Genomic DNA, 19,200 nt, shown 5'->3' with positions numbered 1-19,200 from the left:
ATGTTGTGAGGAAGTGATACCATTCAGGGGTACTTGTACTCCAGGGGGTACCTATGCAGTTGAGTGAAAGCTAGTTAGCAAGAGAGAAAATCTAAATAGTTAGCAGGTGATAGATACTATATGGGTTAAATAAATAAGTAAAAGTAATGGGTAAAGAGCTGTAACAGCCAGTGCTTGAAGTGGAAGAAGAAAAAGAAAATGTCCCAGACGATTATTAGCAATCAAGGAGACTGATAACCAATATTTGGAACTGATATGCCAAGACAAAACTACTACTATATGAGGACTCTCACTGTGGCGTCCAGGTGTTTCTATTATTTTGTCCACAGCATTTATATTAATGAAGGTAGGCTAAATAACAGAAGCACTTCTCTGTATAGTTCAATACAGCTCCAAACACTACATCCTCCAAAATGATCAGATGAATCAACAACTCTCTAAAACTATTACAATAAAAACCGATTACAACCTTCATGCAGGAGGTTTTACTACAGGGCTGTTGTATTAGACTACATCAATTTTAGCTACATGTTCCTAATAAACTGACAACTGAGTTTATATCACCATATAATATGTTTTACCCCTCCCCGACCCCCTTTTAAAATGTAACATGTTTACTCAAAGACATTTTAACTGACTTACATTATACTTTTATCAGAAAACATTTTTACAGTGATTTTACTTATAAGAGTCAGTGACCTAGTAACAGTTAATGACCGTTCAGATGTTGAACATAGACTGTATGTAGGTGTTGATGTGCTGCAGTCAGTATAGTGCCTCATCTTCAGCTGGTTTCTGTTATTGGTAGTGATTATTGCTGCTCTATCTAAACAGTTAATGTTGCTGTTTTCTTCATCACAGTGACTAACTACCTGCTGTACATTTAAACTTAAACTAGTTCTGCTCCTGCACCCAGAGCTCTCTGCTCCTTTTAGGGACTTTCATTAATTCAGCTGTTTACATGCTATTCAGATCAGCTACTTACTTTAGCTTAGCAGTTAGCGCTAGCTTCTCTCTCTCTCTCTCTCTCATACTCAGTGTGTCTTGGATCAACAGGTGAACATGTTTATCAGAGTGTAGTGTAGTGTTGTTGTAACTTCAGTGTAGAGGACTGTGATGTTTATTACATATTCAGAGATGTCTGCTGTCTTACCTTCGACACACGTTAACTTGAACTGGAGCAGTCTGTGCCCGTCTGAGTACACATCAGCCTTCCGCGTGATAGGCTATTACTCGTGACGTGTAACGAATCAGACGGTGCTGTGGGCGGGACACCGCGACACTCGTTTGGTGAGTTTAGTACTTACTCCCGGCCGTTTCTTACATAAACAAACACTGGGGTCACTACTAATTGCCCAGAACCTGAAATGGAGAGGACAGAACCGAGGTCCGGCAGCTAGTGTGAACTGTCGGTACGCAAGAAAAAGTAACGGTACTCTAAAGAGTAATATAAAGATCAACGTGCGTACCAGCCCACTTCAAGCACTGGTAACAGCTACAAGTAATGGATAAAGAGTTCAACAGTTACCTAAAAGTAGGCTAATGGATCACAGTTTAAATAAATTGTTTGGTAAATGCAGAGGAAATAGCTAAAGGTAATGCATTAACAATTGAAATAGCTTTAAGTGATGGATAAAAAGTGGAGGTAATAAGTGATGGAGAAAATTGTTAACATTAGGCAAAAGTAATGGAAGTAATTGTAATGGATAAATGGCTGAAACTCTCTGCCACTAAACTCATAGTGGTACAAATGCAAACTTTACCAAACTGAAACAGATTAAAAAAAAAAAAAAAAAATCAATTCATCACAACACATTTAGAGCATGACTGATGTTGATGACGGGGAACTGGAGTTCAGCGCTGTGGGTACAAAGCACAAAAAAAGGATGACAACCACTTGAGTAAGGCGATTTTGCGGGTGTTTTAAGACTTGGACCTGAATTAAAAGAAAGACTGATTCTGATTCATTCACCTGATTAAGGTTAAGAGTTGAACTAAAAGACACTTTCTTTGTTTTGCAAAGGACAACTTAATGCATTCAAAGGACAACCTCCCAAGTGTTGTTCTGAACGTGATTTAATAAAAAAAAATTGAATGAATAACACAAACACATTTGCGTAATTATCCATTTAGAACACATATGACAAAACAATTAGTTGTGTCGAATACATTTTTAATAGACATCCTTTTCATAAACTCATTTATCATTTGTGAGTACCAGAACTGAAATAAAGTTCAATTGGCAGACACAACATTCAACAATATGGGGATTAACATAAAATAATATGAGCTAGTTAGATTTTTTTTTAAATCATTAATAAGGAGGCAAGCTACTGGATGCTGTGTTCTGAAAGCCCAGGAGCTCTTAGGGTGATATTTTACTTGAAAGTTCTCTACTTGAAATGTGTTGGAAACCTCTACCTAGGCACATTTATATTTATTTGCACATGGTAATGGGCCATTCAGTGCCTCTTCAAAAGCCTTTTTTATAGACAACTCATTTCAGGATCCATAAAAGAAAACAGATGCAATTATTTTTTGTAGCCAATGAAAAAAATTATAAATAATTAAATTCATTTGTCAAAAAGGTAAGCAACTCTTATTTTCCCCTTTGTGGTTCTACATCAATGACCTTATCAGTGTTTCCTTGGTGTTCATATGATTTCTTTCTACTCTATAGAGCAGGCCAACAACCAAATCAACACAACAGTCAAAAAACACATACTTTATTTCAAATTGCTGCAACAGGGGCACTAAAAACAAACTGCAGAGAAACACACGGGCCCCCGAGTTAAACTCACTTTGATAGAAAATATTCTCATTTTAAAAATCATGAATAAATGAAAGCACAGGAGAACATATGGTGGACGAAATGATTTGGAACACAGCGTTAGGTAGCTTTGTCCAGCCAACAGAAAAAAAAGGAACACTTTTTAGATTATAAGAGCACAGTTTGGTGCGGCTTTCCAACCTTCTCAAAAAATAGAACATTTCATGAACTTTCAGGAATAAATATAAAAAAAAAAAAACTAAAAAAAAAAAAAACAGGACACCGCCCTGCCCCACCCAAAATAAATTTAAATCTCTATTTTACTATTTTAGCTGTGATTTTTTGAGATAATGTCGTGTGCAAGAAAAATAAACCAACAAATTTCCAGAGAAAAGCAGTGACAACACACATGAATCATCATACATACGTGACCCCCTGCCACATGCCTCTCTCACACACAACTTGACAGAACAGAGCACGCTGTGGTTATTGATTAACTTGACTGATTTCACTACACATTGATAAACTGACAGTGCAAATTTTCAGACGGCTGCAGAGAACTAAAATAAGAGCAAAGAAGAAACACCAACAGGACAAACTTTCAGACATTTTGTACAATTCTTAAATGAATTCGGTGTTGGATCTGTTCTTCCTTTTTTTTGTTTTACTTTTCTGATAAAGATGGAATGAAACTCCAGAGAAGCAGATGAACAAACTAACTTTTTTTGGATTCAGCACTCCCTACAAGATTTTAAAAATGCCTTTACGCAACTATTAGTTATTTTGAAATTAATGTAATTTTTACCTTCTTTGTCTTAACCCTTCATAGAACATATTTTAAAAAAATGTTTAAAACAATAACAGGTTGTTAACTACATAAAACACTCTGGAGCACCATTTTCATAAACATCAATTGAGACAGAATTACGATCCAAGAACAAAAATTAGAAGCCAAAAAAGTTGATTCTGGCCGTTCTAAAGGCAGCGATCTCGACTGGTGGCACTAAATTCGGACTTAAACGTAGACACGAGTCAATCCAGTCAACCGACTACAGTGCATTATGAAGGTGTTTTTCATCTACGGGGTTATAATGAATGACTTCTGACCTCCTGTGACAGGGCAGGTCACGTCACCCTGGTCCACTACACCTGTACGATGTGAAACGCTTACTTTCAAAGTATGTGAACTCTGTCAGGAAAAAACGTAGAGAAGCCCGGAAGAGGAAGAAGAAAAAAAGAGAAACAATGCTCTGTTCACACAGGCTTTCCCTTCTCCTGTAAGTTTCTCATCTCGCAAGGCTAGCCGAGTATTATTGACGACACCCAGGTTTTACAGTACCCTCTCAGTCCTTTGGGTTTGTCAGAGTTCTCAAAGACTCAGAAGAAGTTTCCTGAAATGAATCCAGTCACAGGATATGGAAGGATATTGAAGTGTCTGTTAACTGGATAGAAGGAGTTACAGAGTTCCTGCTCCTGTTTTTTTTTTGTGTGTTTTTTTCCCCCTACTTCACCATTCGGCATCCCCAATGGCTTTGGAGAAGACATAGTCTCTCCCGTTCAGATTCATGATCCCGTCCTTCAGGTGGAATTTCCATTTGTTCTTACTTCTGTGAATCTGGGGAGTAGAGGGAAAGAAATTGACATTGTGGGCGTCAAGGATAGATGGACACTGTTTCAGCTTACAGTGGACACAGGCTCTTATGTCTTTAGCCCACGCACACAGAATGCTCAGCGGGACATGTACACTGATATTAACCAGCGCTGATCTATAGTTCTTTAGCAGCTCTGAATTAGTGACTCTGATGTAATAAAGGATTGTGAATATCTCTGTTTACTTCATGGCAGTAAATTCAAAATAAAGAAAGATAAACAATTAAACTATTTATGAGGCATTTAGTACTTGCTCATCCTTTAGTGTGTGACAGTCTTTACACTGGAATTGTATAATATGGGCAAAATTTTATAACTTCTGTTTTAAACAATATCTGTCATTATGTGTCATTAAGCTAAAATTACATCTATTTGTGTACTTAAAATATTACGGTGCGGCTTTCATTCACATTTTCTCCCCGTTTACCACCACAAATATTATTGCTTCAATGTATAAATTTTATCTTTGTCTAAATGTCGATATGAAATAACACGAGTTAGGGATTTGAAAGTAAAAATTCTATATCAGGAGATAGAAGGCAATTAGAAATAAGGCATCTCTGTATTTACACACACTGGTTGACTGTTGTCTCCCACAGAATAGAGTTTCTTACCTTGTCATACTGGCACACCACTACATTCTCTGTATCAAACAGCTCCTGGTCTTCCTCATCACTGACATCATCCCCACTGTTCAGTGGTTCCTGATGAAGAAACAAAACAAACAGGTTGAACAATGTTTTATGTCCTAGATGAGGCGGAACATTAAAAAAAAAAAAAAAAGGCATCTGGTCTATACAGCGTTAAAACACGTCTCTGGTGACATGGCCAATCCTGCTGAATCTGTTGAAAGAAAACATGCTAATGCATGACCTGATGATAATTATCAGATGACATAATTTTATTCATCACAGCAGTAGAACTACTTGACACTTGCATGAGCTGCCTTCTCAGATCCTCATCCCAAGTCCAGTATGAAAATAATGGTTTCTAACATGCACCACTGACAATCAGCTGCCATAAAACAGTAGCATTGATTTTGGGTCTGTTTAGCTTGAAAGATTTCCTCTTGTGCCCACCTCCTCCACCTGCCCGTCCTCTCCCCCATCCTTGTCCTTCTCCTCCTCGTCATCCTCATCATACTCCTCCTCCTCATCCTCGTCCTCCTCTGAGGAGGTGTCTCCGGCTCCATCCACCTGCACAACCATGGGAGGCTGCTGTGCCTGAGGCTGGGGTTGACCCTGGGGCTGGTCTTGCTGCTGGGCCTGAGGCTGTGGTTGGGCCTGTGGTGCAGCTGCACCCTGGGCTTGCTGAATCTGCCGCACCAGAGCAGCTGTTGTTGCCTGACCGGGCTGAGGTGCCATAGCTGCTGCCTGCATCACCTAATGGGAAAGGGGACCCAGAAAGAAAACAAGGACAGCATGATGCTGGTTTGGCTTTGATGCGTGATTGTCATTAGTCTAATTAACACTAAATAAAATAACACTCAGTTATGCCAAGCTTCCTGTAGGTTTACCCCAAGGCTTCATCCATGTTGACTACAGAAGAATAATTCTGACAAATAAAACTAGAATACACTTATATATCCATCTATAATATGACAGAATAAATAAGGCTGTAAAATATGGTGGGAAAGCAGCACAGTATATTACAGAACACAAGTGCATTGCAAACTTACAGATAAGAACAATATAATCAGTCATGAAGGAAGTGGAGAAGTGCTAACCTGTGTATTGCCTTGGACTTTGTTTGAAGCTAAAACAATCTGCTGTGGCTGGATGATGACTCCTGTTTGTTGGGGGCCTCCCTGCAGAGGAGCCAGGACCTGGACACAAAGTAAATAGCAAGAGTCCACATTTTATATAAGCTCTCAGATTAAAAGTTTTTAAAAAATATTCTTGTTTTTAGACTTTTCTTTGGGAGTTATATCTGAAAATATCATAAGCACGGCTAGGCCTCAACTGATGTACTGTAATTTTGAAGCAGTAGTAAGCTGAAAGCTGAAAAGCAGAGTAGTAAATGATGTATTAAAGTTAACTGTTCCTGCTTCATTTGAAGTGATGGATAGTGGGGTCATGGATAATGTTTCTTTAGGGAAAAGAGGTGAGCAGACAGTCCTGATTTCCCAGAATCATTTCATGTTTTTCATGGCTTTTATTTTCCCATATTTCCAAAAGTTGGTTCTTCCACTGCTTCCACAGCTACGCAGCTAAACCGCTTCATACAACATAACATGGGCAGATTTATGGACCGATTATACACAGGATGACAATTATTATATACTGGAAGTTGCTGATTGCCATTCTGAAGACCGCAGACAAAACAAGGCACTTCCAGCCCGCTTAATTTTTTAGTTTTCAAAAATTTCTCTCCTTTTACCAAAGCTAAATGTTCCTACTTGTGTGATCGGGCATACCTGTTGTATGACCGGTGCCTGCACGCCACCAGGCTGCATCTGCTGCTGCAGGAGGATCTGCTGCTGGGGCTGGATGATGTACTGAGCCCCATTTGGAGCACGGACCACCTGCAAGATCTGACCTGAAACACCACAAAACAGAAGAGAGATGAGGAGAGCAGTCAATGTATCGCATTAAGAGCACGCTAGAGTAAATTATACCTATGATTTAACTTGATATGACTATTCAGGAGCATTTTGTGACGGGGAAATAAAACCTGACACACAACATGCTGTACACAGATTGTGTGAGTGTTTTACCTTGGCTGGTGATGAGCTGTTGGTATGGGGTGACCCCTGTGGGCAAAGCAAGCGTTGCTGCGGTAGCTGCTGCACTCTAGAGGAGAAAAGGAGAACACACATACAAGAGTGATTGAAATGAAGCAGTAGGTAAAACTCATTCACACGCGGAACTTGGTCCTGAGGCTAAATAATATTTCTAACTGTGGCCTACAGGATTGGATTCATCAATGTGGAAATCAATGGTTGTCATGGTGTAAAAGCTCTACAGAGGTATCAAAAATACACCCCAGGTACAAACACAGGTATTTATGGCCTTAATGTGAAGTACCTTTCTCTAGAGAAATTTTAATATTTATGGAGCACAGCTCAATCTCTTAACAATTAAAGCGCTAATATTCATATTCCCCTGGCAGATGTAATAAAAGCAACATTTACATATTTTCATTCATTCGTTTTATCTTCCAGGTCTGATAGTGAAAGGTTGTAGGATTAAGAGGGAAAACATGGTTTACTACAGCGGCACAGATGCAAGCCTCGCCAATAACAGATGGCTTGCTGAACAGAAGTGTTGTTGAGGGGAGCCAGTGCAGAAAGGAAGGAGAGTGTCGACGCTCCATTGTGTGAAATTAAAACTGATGAAGAAAAAGGTGTGTTTGTCATTGCGTATGAGACAAAAAGGGAGCGTGTAAAAGGGTGTGGATGTGGCTTTAACTGTAATCCAGGCTACTACACAGCTCTGTGATAGTCCTTGCTCTACTCTCTTGCCCTCCATGTCCTCCTGTCTATTACTGGACCAGTTATCCTGCTCTGACAAAAAGGCCTGCAGACAAACATTAAGATTCTTTGCTGTCTTCTTCTTTTTGGCAGGCTATTGAGTGGAAAATAGTCTTGTGTTTCTCTCAATGAAAATATATGAAACAAACAGAGTTAGTGAGAATCCTGCAGTCTTGTTCCCTGCCCATCAGAAACAAGGTCATATGACTGCTTATAAGCGATAGTCTTTGGTTTATTTCCACTGTCACAATAGTTGTTACATTTCTTTGTAGCACTTATTTACTTTCTGTTTGAGGAATACACAATAACTTCTACCACTGCAAACCCCCAAACTATAATTTTACATTCAATTTATTTGCATATAATCTACTTACCATCCCCGTTGCACTCATGTGCTGAAGAATCTTGGAATCCTGAACAATGACTTGCTGCTGGGGAGCTGTGGAGAGAAACACATCTAAGTCATGCCATAACATGCCCCAAAACAATGAATATAGCCTTAAAAGAAGAAAAAGAAATTGGTTTTAAAGAACAAAAAATTATGTACAAAATCTGTAAATTGGTTGGGCCATTTAATATACTAAGTAATCATAAAATAATTGCTTGTTTAATATCAAATTCTTTCAATAAGTCACTTAAATAGAAGGATTTACTTGTGTATGTTGAGTAAATAATTTAAAAGGTGTATATGACTTTCAGAACAACAAATGACAGAAGTTATAGACATCTGATTCAAGTTATTTTAACAATAGTTGTAGTGCTGGTGCTAACCAACCTTGCTGCTGCTGGGGGGGCAGGATGACTTGCTGAGTCTGTGCTGGCTGGGTCACCGGCTGGACCTGTTGGACCTGTTGGACCTGTTGAACCTGCTGCTGCTGCTGCTGCTGAGCAGCCTGCAGGGCTGCCTGCTCTTCAGTATGGAAGCCATCCACTGCCTTGGACTGCAACAGTTTGTTCTCCCATAGCTGTAGCATCGAGCAAAGGTGGCAGAAGGGCATCATTTGTCAGGAGGCTGTCTTTGAGTGTTGCAAAGCTAAGCTTATAAATCTATGAGCAATACATTCTTACTGTAGGTTTTTGGGAACTGCTTTAAATATCATTGTTCAAACACAGGGTTTAAATTATTTTTAAAATAAATCCATCCAGTGCACCTTTCAACAGACTTTATTACTGTCTGGGAGAAGTTTGAAACTAACTAGTTTCTAAACCAATCTGAAGCAGAAGATTAAGCACTTCTCACCACACTTCTGATCTAGTAATATTTCTTCTGTAGTGGTTGCACACAGAAACAATAATGCTGAGGACAGTTACCGTTTTCAGCTCCAGAAGCACTTGCTCATCCACACCCTCATCCAGGAACAGCTCTCGCACCTCATTGATCACATCCTCAATCACAGACTTATATAGTTTAGGCTATGTGGAACAGGAGAGAAAACAAGTTTACATTAATTTTTTGCAAAAAATAAAATAAAACATATGCCTTTGGTATCAAAAAACAATATTTCTCCTGTCATCAATGTTTACATAGAAGTTAAAGTGACTGGTACATACAAAAATATGTTAAATAGGAACACAACAGCTTCACCATAACACCAGCAAAACATGTATAACAGCCAATAACCAATGTTCCTTTACATTTAATTTTTAATTTTAATTTTGCGTGTTATCTTGTGTATAGCTCAACTCTAAAACTAGTCCACTGCTATATAATCCGTGGCATTTAGCTATAACATATACTCAGCATTGATTGGTTTATCATCCAAATCCATATGAACCAGGTCTATATGTGTCTGTGTCTCACGACGTATACAACGGTTCCCCTTGGGATACCGTGACATGTGCATACAACAACACCACCACCAATTACATACAGTTTAAAGGTCTGCAACAGCATAACGGTCACATTTCAGCATCAGAACAAAGCGGTACTTCGTAAAGCTAAAAGCGACACACAAGCAGGCCACCGCGCTGCTTTGTCCCCAGTGTCCGCAGCACGGCCCTCGGTCTTTCCTTCCCTCCCCCTCGGCCTGTCTGCTCTCCACTATTTAAAGCACAGTCTGGTGTTTATATGTAGAGCCGGTGACGTAGCGTCGAGTAGCACCTTCCCATCCCGGGCAGTCTATATTAGAGAGCCAATATGGCTGTATAAAACCAGGCAGCGGAAAGGAGGAGGGCCAGAACCGGAGAGAGGGGAGACGTGGAAGCCATTTTACGGAGCGGCAAACTGCGCGCTCGACAGCCTCGTACTTTTACCAGTATGTGGCGGAATGTGAAGGATATTTTTGGTGTATTATCTTATGAGTGCTCAGCTTTAACTAAGCAGTATGGTCTTGTCGGTAGGGATCAGGACAAATTTGACATGAGATGGGTAAAAGTGGTGGTTTGGGGCGGCTAACCTGCCTTCTGGGCGTGGAATGGTGGACAATGATGAGGCATTTGACTGAGCGTTGACGACTTTCGACTAAGGACACTTTAATTTGTCAAAACATAAGCTCAATTCATTCGCAGTGGATGATGGCAAGGTGCTTTGCGTACATTTGTATTTCATAAAATATTCAGAAATAAACTATTTAGCTTAAATTTACCATTGATCCCTTTCATCACCTAATCAAAGACACAAGAAATGCTTTGAACCATAACTAAAGGAACAGCACAAACATACCGATAATCCATGTTTAGCCTTAACGTTAGTTAATTTCAAAAGGCTCTGAGACACTACCATGAACCAACTAACGGCCAACTCATGAAACCTCCAACCTGACAAACAACCCATAACTTACAACTTAAAATTGCATTTTCACCACTAAACCTGAACATCTACACCATTTACCTTATTTCTCTTAACGAAATAACACGTTACAGCCCCTCTTCATTAGCCACTGCTCCTACCAGATGGTTTTATCTGAGAAGAACTAGTTTCAGCAAACTGATTAAAATGGCCGATTGACTGAACTTAAGTCTTCATTTTATTTGACCAAGCAGTGAAGTGTTTGTTAAAAACAGATTCATTTTACTGCAACAAATAAAACCAGCTTGTCGACAGCTTTCCATTAACTTTACCCCCATTTCCCCCGCTGACAATCCTTAGAGATTGATCCTTACCACTGGGTTCGAGTTTGCCGAGCTCGCCATTATACGCGTAGTGTAAAAACCACACGGAAATAGGCGAGAAATAGAGCCAAAAATTTACGAAAAACGAATTAAAACAACTGGGAACGATATTTTAAAACAGCCGGCATCACTTTTGTAAATAAAACACAGTTTTAACGGTCTTATTTACAATCCCGGGCTGCGACTCCCCAGCCGTCCTCCTTCCGTCGTTGTCCTGCTTTATATACTGAGCGATGGAGCTGCGAGTGCGCGAGACATAGGGCAGGGTCAATTCGCAGATATCGCGATATTTCATGTGAAGCATGATGACCAATCAATGCAGCTGATGCTGGGAAATGTAGTTTAAATGCAGGAATTAATCACATTTCAGGAGTCTTACTTCCACACAACAGTGGGTAGGCTAATTGTTGATAATATGATATAGATAGTAGATAATACATTTATGTACATCACATTACATGTATGTTAAATAAATAAAGTAAATATATCACCATACAGTTAAGCTTTATTTGAAGTATTTTGTGCAAAGTTAGTAAAAATATGACCTGTCCAATTTATTTACTCCACTTGTTTCACAGATTAAAAAACATAAAATAAGGGAACTTTATAAAGATTATCCTGGCAAAACCCTTTTTTCACCTGTTCTTGATTCATAAACACAGGAGAGAAAACGATTTAGATCGGGTTTAGAAAATGGATCACCAGAATTTTTTTTCTCACTGCCTCTCAGGGCTTCAGTGGTGTAGCCTTTATGTTGAAGATTCTAATTCCAACTTTGCTCCCATCATTTTAACAATTCACTTTTAAGCACCACAGTAATTTTGTTTTCTGTGCTGAAAACATTTTAAATGCTTTTTTCTTTTTTTTTCTTTTTTAAAGTGATACATAGTTAGTATCAGTGATCAAACTTGAAATCTTGTTAACAGGCCTGTGGTGGAACTAACTGAGTACAATTTCCCAGGTACTGTACCAAGTACAATTTTAAGCTACTTGTATTTTAGTGAAGTATTTTCTGTTATTTCTACCCCATTTCACAGGGAGATATTGCTTTACACTCACTGAGCATTTTATTAGGAAAACCTGTACACCTGCTTATTCATAAATGATCCAATCATCCACTAGTCATGTAGCAGCAGTGCAATGCATAACAGCATGCAGATACAGGCGAGGGGTGTCAGTTAATGTTGACATCAAACAACAGAATGGGGAAAAAACTCTGATCTCAGTGACTTTGACCGTGGCATGATTGTTGGTGCCAGACAGGCTGGTTTGAGTATTTCTGAAACTGATGATCTCCTGGGATTTTTACGCAAAACAGTCTCAAGAGTTTTTACTGTGAATGGTGTGAAAAACACACAAAAAAAACATCCAGTGAGCAGCAGTTCTGTGGACAGAAACACCTGGTTGATGTGAGAAGTCAGAGCAGAATGACCAGACTCGTTCAAGCTGACAGGCTATGGAAACTCAGATAACCACAGAAATCTGATGCTGCAGTGGGCAGAGGCTGACCAAAACTGGACAGTTGAAAACTGGAAAAACGTAGCCTGGTCTGATGGATCTGGATTTCTGATGAAGCAGCAGATGGCAGGTTAAGACTTTAGCTTCAGTAGCATGAATCCACGGACCAACCTGCCTTGTGTCAACAGTCCAGGCAGGTGGTGGTATAATAATGGTGTGAGGATGAATCTTTGGCATACTTTGAGCCCCTTAATACCAATCAGTCATGGTATGTTGGTGACCATGTTCATCCCTTTATAGCCCCAATTTACCATCTTCTAGTCGCTTCTTCCAGCATGATAATGCTCCATGTCACAAAGCAAAAGTTGTCTCCAACTGGTTTCACGAGCATGATAATGAGTTCATTGAACTTCAGTGGTCTCTCCAGTCACCACATTTGAATCCAGTAGAACAGGAGATTGGCAGCATGAATGTGCAGCTGACAAATCTACAAAAATGGTGTGATATGATTATATCAACATGGGACAGAGTCTCAAAGGAAAGTCCCCAACATCTTGTGAAATCCATACAAGAACTGTGAAGAACTGAGGTTGTTTTGAGAACAAAGGAAGGAACTACCCACTGTTAGCATGGTGGTCCTGATAAAGTGCTTGAAGAGTGAGAATTTAGGCATCAATACTAATAATTTAATTATAGAATATTTAATAATGATTGCAGCCATTAATGGATAACATGTCTCTACATTAACTCATTTAGATAAATGCAGAACCTTTCAGTTGTAATGTAGTACTTGTACCCTGGTGTATTAATGCTTTTATTCAAGTAAAAGGTCTGAATAATTCTTCCACCATTAGTGCTGTCTTTGATACTTTGAGCAACTTATTTCACAACTATTTTACATTAATTGGCTTGATGGCAGCTTCTGTAATTCAAAGTTTAATTTCAACCACTGAGAGGCTGCAACAGCTTGGAGGGTCAAAGAAGACCCAAAGTGTAGGTGTCTGCCTCAGGCAGTAGTTGTCATGGAGACAAGAATATTTTTATGCCAATAATTTCGGTCCTTCATAATAAATTTCCAAACTGTAACAGGTACCTTTGTTTATGATTCAAGAGCACTTTTCCTGTAGTACCATCATTCTGCCACTAGAGTGTGATCACACCACATCCCAGAACTCCAGAAAACAAACTCTCCTTTCCATTTCCACAGACACACAGACACAGACACACACACGTACGCGCACACACACACACACACACACACACACACACACACACACACACACACACACACACTCACACGCACGCACACGCACACACACGATCCATTCACTTTGTGCAGCGCACAACTATTTTACATGTAATTCAATAAAGGGGGATTTAAGTGAATTTTTGGATGAGCCGTGTCTATAGGTCTTGTCTGCTTAATCAGAAACACACCTGGCCTGACTACCAGGGGAAAATTTCCAAAAAACAATAAAGCTTTGCAATAAATGAGAACTGACAAGAGAACGTTACCTCCACTTCTGTCTCCATGGAAACTTGCCTCACTGGTCATTCTGTGGATATGGATGATATAGACCGGGGAACACACAGCTCTCTGTGCATCAATCCACTTAGCACTTCAGTGTGCCTCCTTTACGCTGAAATCTTACAATTGATTTCGTTACATTTATTTCCTTGAGATGAAATTGAAGGCCTACCTGACACTGATGAGGATATGCTTCTGTATTCACTTTTAATCTATTTCTTTAATAAAAAGAGAAAGTGTTGTGAAAAGATGATTGGAGACTTGTGTCTAGCAGGTGCTTCTCAAACTATGTGATGTGATCAGACATAAAGCTGTTATCCATTGCATGTTGTCTCTACCTTTGAGTCTCTCTCTCTGTTACTGAGTAGTATGATGCCCTCTAAAGATCTAGAGAAGGCACCCCCCCCCCCCTTTCTTTGCTGTAGTTGCATAGCAACAGAGGAGCTGCTAGCTCCAGTTGTGTTGGTGGTGGGAGCGCACTGCACAGGGAGGCACTGGCTCGAGATTAAGCCTGTCTCGGCTTCAATTATGAATGGGCTTCCACTGCCACACGGCTCCAAAATGGCACCACTCAAATTGATAAGACATTGAGGAATTCTTTGGTTCACTTAACTCTTTTACTTCTTTCCCTAAAGGGATAGCTGAGTTTGACTTTAATCAGAAGTATTGAACTTAAATGATTAGAGGAAGTAAATGAATAATTAACTGGCAGAAGACGCATGGTTATGATAAGACCCTTGTTGATAGGAATATGTGAGGTTAATTATTGGGGTCAGTCTTGAGAGCAAATCAAAAAGTCTCCACTCTCACAGTCGGCAAATGGGAGTTAGTGTGTGTTGCATGATGAAGTGGTGAACAGGAGGGGGATGAGGGAGGGTGACGTGCTTTCTGGTTAGGCTTTGTTATATTCAACTTGAGACTTTTACAGGAAAATGGTTAAATTTGATGCAACCATATACTGCTTTTTCTAGGCTGTTTAAACTACCAACCAGTAATGCTGATATTAATACCAACTCTTTTTCTACCAGTGACTTTTTTTTCCTGTTTAATCCAAGCCTGTCAGAACAGAACAGCCAAACTAATCTTCTGCAACTTGTATTTTTTATTATTGCAACCAACTGGAAGACAATACATCACATAAACATCATTGTAGTTTTTCAGAAAATGGAAAACAAAATAAAACAACATTTATATATTTTTTGCCACGGTATTGGACAACGTTGATATTTACATGTAGTGATGAAATAGGTCTTGAAATCATTCTTTGGCAATATGATTGCACAATAAGAAGAGAATTGAACATTTACTGAAAAAACCAACACCTGGGCGTACTCTGTATCACATCTCACAGATCAATAACAGTTTTGCATTTTGACATCTCTAACCTATGGCTTTCCAATATTCAGCTCAGACAGTCACCGAAAAATAATGGCAGTATTGTAGTTAATTTTGTCAGAGAGAAAACAAAACAGAAAATGAAAATGTGCATAAAAACATCAACAAATAAAAAATGGCAACTACATCTTTTAGAGCATTTAACTGTGTGTTTGGCAGGCTTGAAAGAAACACTTGTTTTAGGGGCTTTTCAGGCAGTGAAGTATATTTCCTTTGCTTTAAAATGTCCCAGGTATATTTTATGTGTTGCTCTGTTTTTCCAGGACGCGTAGGTCAGGAGTTCATCTTTCCTGCATGTCACTGAGTGAGTCAGAGGAAAAAATGGTGGTTGCTAAAGCAACATATACTCCCCTCGACATGCCTCTTGCCAACTGAACATGTTATTAGTCACCACAACAGTGGATTGTTACTGCAAATACAGCAGAGTGCTTGACCTGGGCCGCGGGAGCACTCAGACAGATATCAGACAAGAGACGGATGGCACACAACAAGAACACTGACAGTGTCTCTTTTTAGCCTTTTTTTATATGCCGGCATGGATACCATACAAAATGCAAAGCCAGTGATGCATGCTACAGGTGGCAAAACACTGTACCAGTGGATGGGACATGCATTTGTTTTCCATCTTGGCTCGCTGACAATCACTCGGTGTCTATTCAGCTTAAACAAAAGCTGTGCGACTCTGCTGCTACAACAAAACCCAGCTGATGTTTTCTCCTACAAAGCTGCTTTTTATACGCACTTCATCTCTGCAGGTGAGGGAAAAATAATACTTTAATGCATTGCTGTTTAAGCAAAAGCATGCCGAATAATGGCAGTGCAGTATTTATATCACTTCTGATGCAAACAACATCAAAGCTCACTACTGCCATTGCCAATTTCAATCAAGTCAATGTCAATGCTAAGTGAGATACACATACATGTTGTAAAGTGGCAAAATATATTAAAAAAAATCTACCTCTGATCTCCAGATTGGCCTCTTGAGATAAATATGTGATAGACTGTATGCAAGCTTGACATCCACAATGGCAAGTAGTACCTTTAATCAAAGGGTTAGCAATACTGTATGTAAATTAGAAAACAAACTTTTTTGTGTCTACATTCCTCTTTCTTTTCAATTCAACTCCCAAGTAGCCTTTTTGGAGATATGAGGTTCTTTCAGGACACCTACAAAGATTCCCATGCCCATCGGATCCATACATTTACACTGAACAATGCTGATGGAAAATAAGGACACATGTACATATACACACAGGAGAGAAATAAAAACAACACTGTTATAAATAAAGACAGGTAACGTTCTGTCAAAACATGTCAGAGACATGACAACAGAGGTACTGAGGGCAGGCAGGCAGGCAGGCACAATGTTAAAGGGTGTGTGTTCCTGGGCGCACAAACTCACACACTCGTGAGAGTTTGTGTGCTGAAATAACACTGGGGTTAACACTGAACACCTAAAAATCACTGTACAGGCAGAAGAAGACGGAAGCCCACCCCTAAGAGGTGATTCAGCTGGCCTACATAGCCTGAACCCGAAGCCCAGAGGAGGCACCCTTGGGCCTCTAATTGCAGAGTGATCTCCCATGTTCCTCCCTGAAGACGTGTCTTGAAAGCCCGCTCAGAAAAACAGAACCCAAAAGAAAAGGAAAACCAAAAAAAAAAACATAAAAAACAAAACAAAACAAAAACAAAACTCAAAAACAAAAACAAAAACAAAAACCAAAAAACAAAAAACAAACAAAAAAAACTCCAATATAATCACGGGTATAAGAATTGGCGGCAAAACTTTTTTTCTTTCCTCTAGGATCAAGGTTTATATGAAAATAAGTCATGCTTCATGCTAAATACATCGTTTATCTTACATGATCTTTGAATAAAAAAGATTTGCTTTTTATCTTATTTACAAGCACCCATGCAATATAACTGAGAAAGTCCTGCAGGTCAAATTGCTTCAATTAAGAAAGGAAAAAAATAAAATATTTTCTAACCTTTTTACAGAGTTGTCCACACGGGACAAATTGCTTATATCTTTATGAGGGTAGAGTGAAGGTAAACAGACACAAACAGAAATCTAAACCCACAGTTTATGTATATAGTTCTTTGACATTGTCAAATGAATAGGAAGGTGTGGTAGCTACTGGTAGCTACGATATCTATACCAGGTGTCTACGTCTATGGACAGAAGTACTGGGGAAGTTTAAGGGACGTTTACATTATGCAACAACAACAACAAAATGAAGGAGATATTGCCTCAGACCCGGCACACTATCCATCTCTATGGTGATAAACATGACCATTTTTTTTTTTTAAATTTTAATATATCTATTCTTAAATACTATGAGTGCTCTTGAAATAAACCATGTCTTTACCCATGATGCTTTTATTATAAGTGGCGTAAAATAATCTGAAGTGCATGAATATATATCACATTGGGTTTTACAATTATTTTGACACTTAAGGTCATTCTCTCTAGCTCTTCTTTACTACTATGCCTTCTTTTTTTTTTTTTGTCAGCTGTCATATCGGCTACATGAAGCAACCTGGTCGCTTATCTTTGGCACAGTCTCACATTTGTGCTCGTGGATGTAGGAGAGTGATGCCAGCGAGCGGCCGAGAGAGGCTCTAAGTCTTGTTAAATAGGCTTGTCTCGTCGGCTCTGCCATCTTTGCTGGCATCACTGCAAGATTGCTACAGATTCACATAGAAACAAACAGGTAAGACAAACAGCCATCTTCTGTTCATGTACTGTACGCTCCTCAATGTGATTCAGTTTAGTCGTGTTCGACTTGTCCAAATTAGTGACAAAACATGCTTTTTTTTATGGCTTTCATCCCCTTTTAAACAACAAAAACAACAAAGACACATGAGAAATACCCATTGATGTTAGTGTTGCTGAACATGTAGGAAAACATAGATTTTTGATATTGCCACAAATAAGTAGGATTCACCTAATGCCCTGCAGATAGATAGAGGGAGATGAGAATTGTCCGTTGAGACTAATGCTGTTGTAACATTACCTGTTGACCTATTTGTGTATTGTATATGTGTCTGTGTGTTAATGTGTGTGTGCGTGCTTTGAGCTGTATATCGTCTGTGTGTGTTTGCATGACTATGTACTTGTTCTATGTGTGTGTTTTAGTTTCTCAGGGCCTCTTTCTGCTCCTTCTGGCCCTTGGCGGTGCGGTTTGTGATGTTGTTGAGGCAGGCTCTGACCCCTGCCAGGTGGAGCAGCGACCCCGCCGCCTCCTTCATCTCCTCGTCGTCACTCTCCGGCGGCTTCTCCACCGCCGCCGCGCGCCGCTTCTTCAGCGGCAGTGTGTCGCTAATGCCCTTTGCTCGGTTTTTGGTCCAGGGCAAACTGCTTCCTGCCAGAGTCCCAGCTCCTGCCCCCGAACTACGTCTCTGTCCGCGCAGGGGCTGCTGGGAAATGTAGGTAGCGGCGGCAGTGGTGATGTGAGAATCCAGTGGGATCTCCCGGGGCTCGGGTTTGACGTCTGATTGGATCTCCACAGCGATGATGTCGTCATCGTCCAGGGGGGAGGAAGGGGCTGCGACCTGGGAGGAGCACAGCCTGCTGGGGGATTTGGCGGTGCTGTAAGTGTGGTCATCCTGGAGGTCCTCACTGCAGGGCGGAGGAGAGTAGCAGGATGGGCTGTCCTGTCCCCGGCTTAGATAATCTCCTAGGGATGATCTGTATGAAGCGAGGACACAGAGTGGGAGAGAATATTGTTACTCCTGCTGTCACACAGCCAGCCAGGTGGCCTGCCTGCCTCTCAACTCCTCACTGCACTGAAGCCGCTCCAGTCTGCTCTGCGT

At 40.0% G+C, this 19,200-nt stretch overlaps 2 protein-coding genes across 2 annotated transcripts in view; both read right to left on the bottom strand.

Moving 5' to 3' along the window:
• Positions 1-2,710: 2,710 nt before the first annotated feature.
• gtf2a1 (general transcription factor IIA, 1) lies at positions 2,711-11,236 on the bottom strand. The gene is made up of 10 exons (XM_056404530.1): positions 10,995-11,236; positions 9,204-9,305; positions 8,668-8,857; positions 8,267-8,331; positions 7,137-7,212; positions 6,837-6,958; positions 6,147-6,245; positions 5,500-5,802; positions 5,035-5,124; positions 2,711-4,385 (listed from the first exon to the last, which is right to left on the bottom strand). Exons 1-10 carry the CDS (start codon positions 11,022-11,024, stop codon positions 4,278-4,280), a joined length of 1,185 nt encoding a protein of 394 aa, XP_056260505.1. The 5' UTR covers positions 11,025-11,236; the 3' UTR covers positions 2,711-4,277.
• A 3,837-nt stretch (positions 11,237-15,073) lies between these two features.
• Positions 15,074-19,200, bottom strand: part of ches1 (checkpoint suppressor 1) — a 62,342-nt gene continuing 58,215 nt past the window's right edge. The window contains exon 7 of the mRNA XM_056404528.1: positions 15,074-19,075. Within this exon, the coding sequence (XP_056260503.1) occupies positions 18,520-19,075 (556 nt within the window). The 3' untranslated portion in view covers positions 15,074-18,519. The remainder of the gene's footprint in view (positions 19,076-19,200) is intronic.

This window comes from Seriola aureovittata, chromosome 19 (genome assembly GCF_021018895.1).
Source record: "Seriola aureovittata isolate HTS-2021-v1 ecotype China chromosome 19, ASM2101889v1, whole genome shotgun sequence".
Classification (NCBI taxonomy): Eukaryota; Metazoa; Chordata; class Actinopteri; order Carangiformes; family Carangidae; genus Seriola; species Seriola aureovittata.
This window is presented reverse-complemented; position numbering and strand designations above follow the sequence as displayed.

Excerpts from the sequence above, each read along its gene's own strand:
- gtf2a1 (XM_056404530.1), bottom strand. The coding sequence starts at position 11,024 with ATGGCGAGCTCGGCAAACTCGAACCCAGTG. Across the intron at positions 8,332-8,667 it reads GCCCCCCCAGCAGCAGCAAG|CTCCCCAGCAGCAAGTCATT; the intron begins GTTGGTTAGCAC and ends TTCTCTCCACAG. Across the intron at positions 5,125-5,499 it reads AGGACGGGCAGGTGGAGGAG|GAACCACTGAACAGTGGGGA; the intron begins GTGGGCACAAGA and ends TTTCTTCATCAG.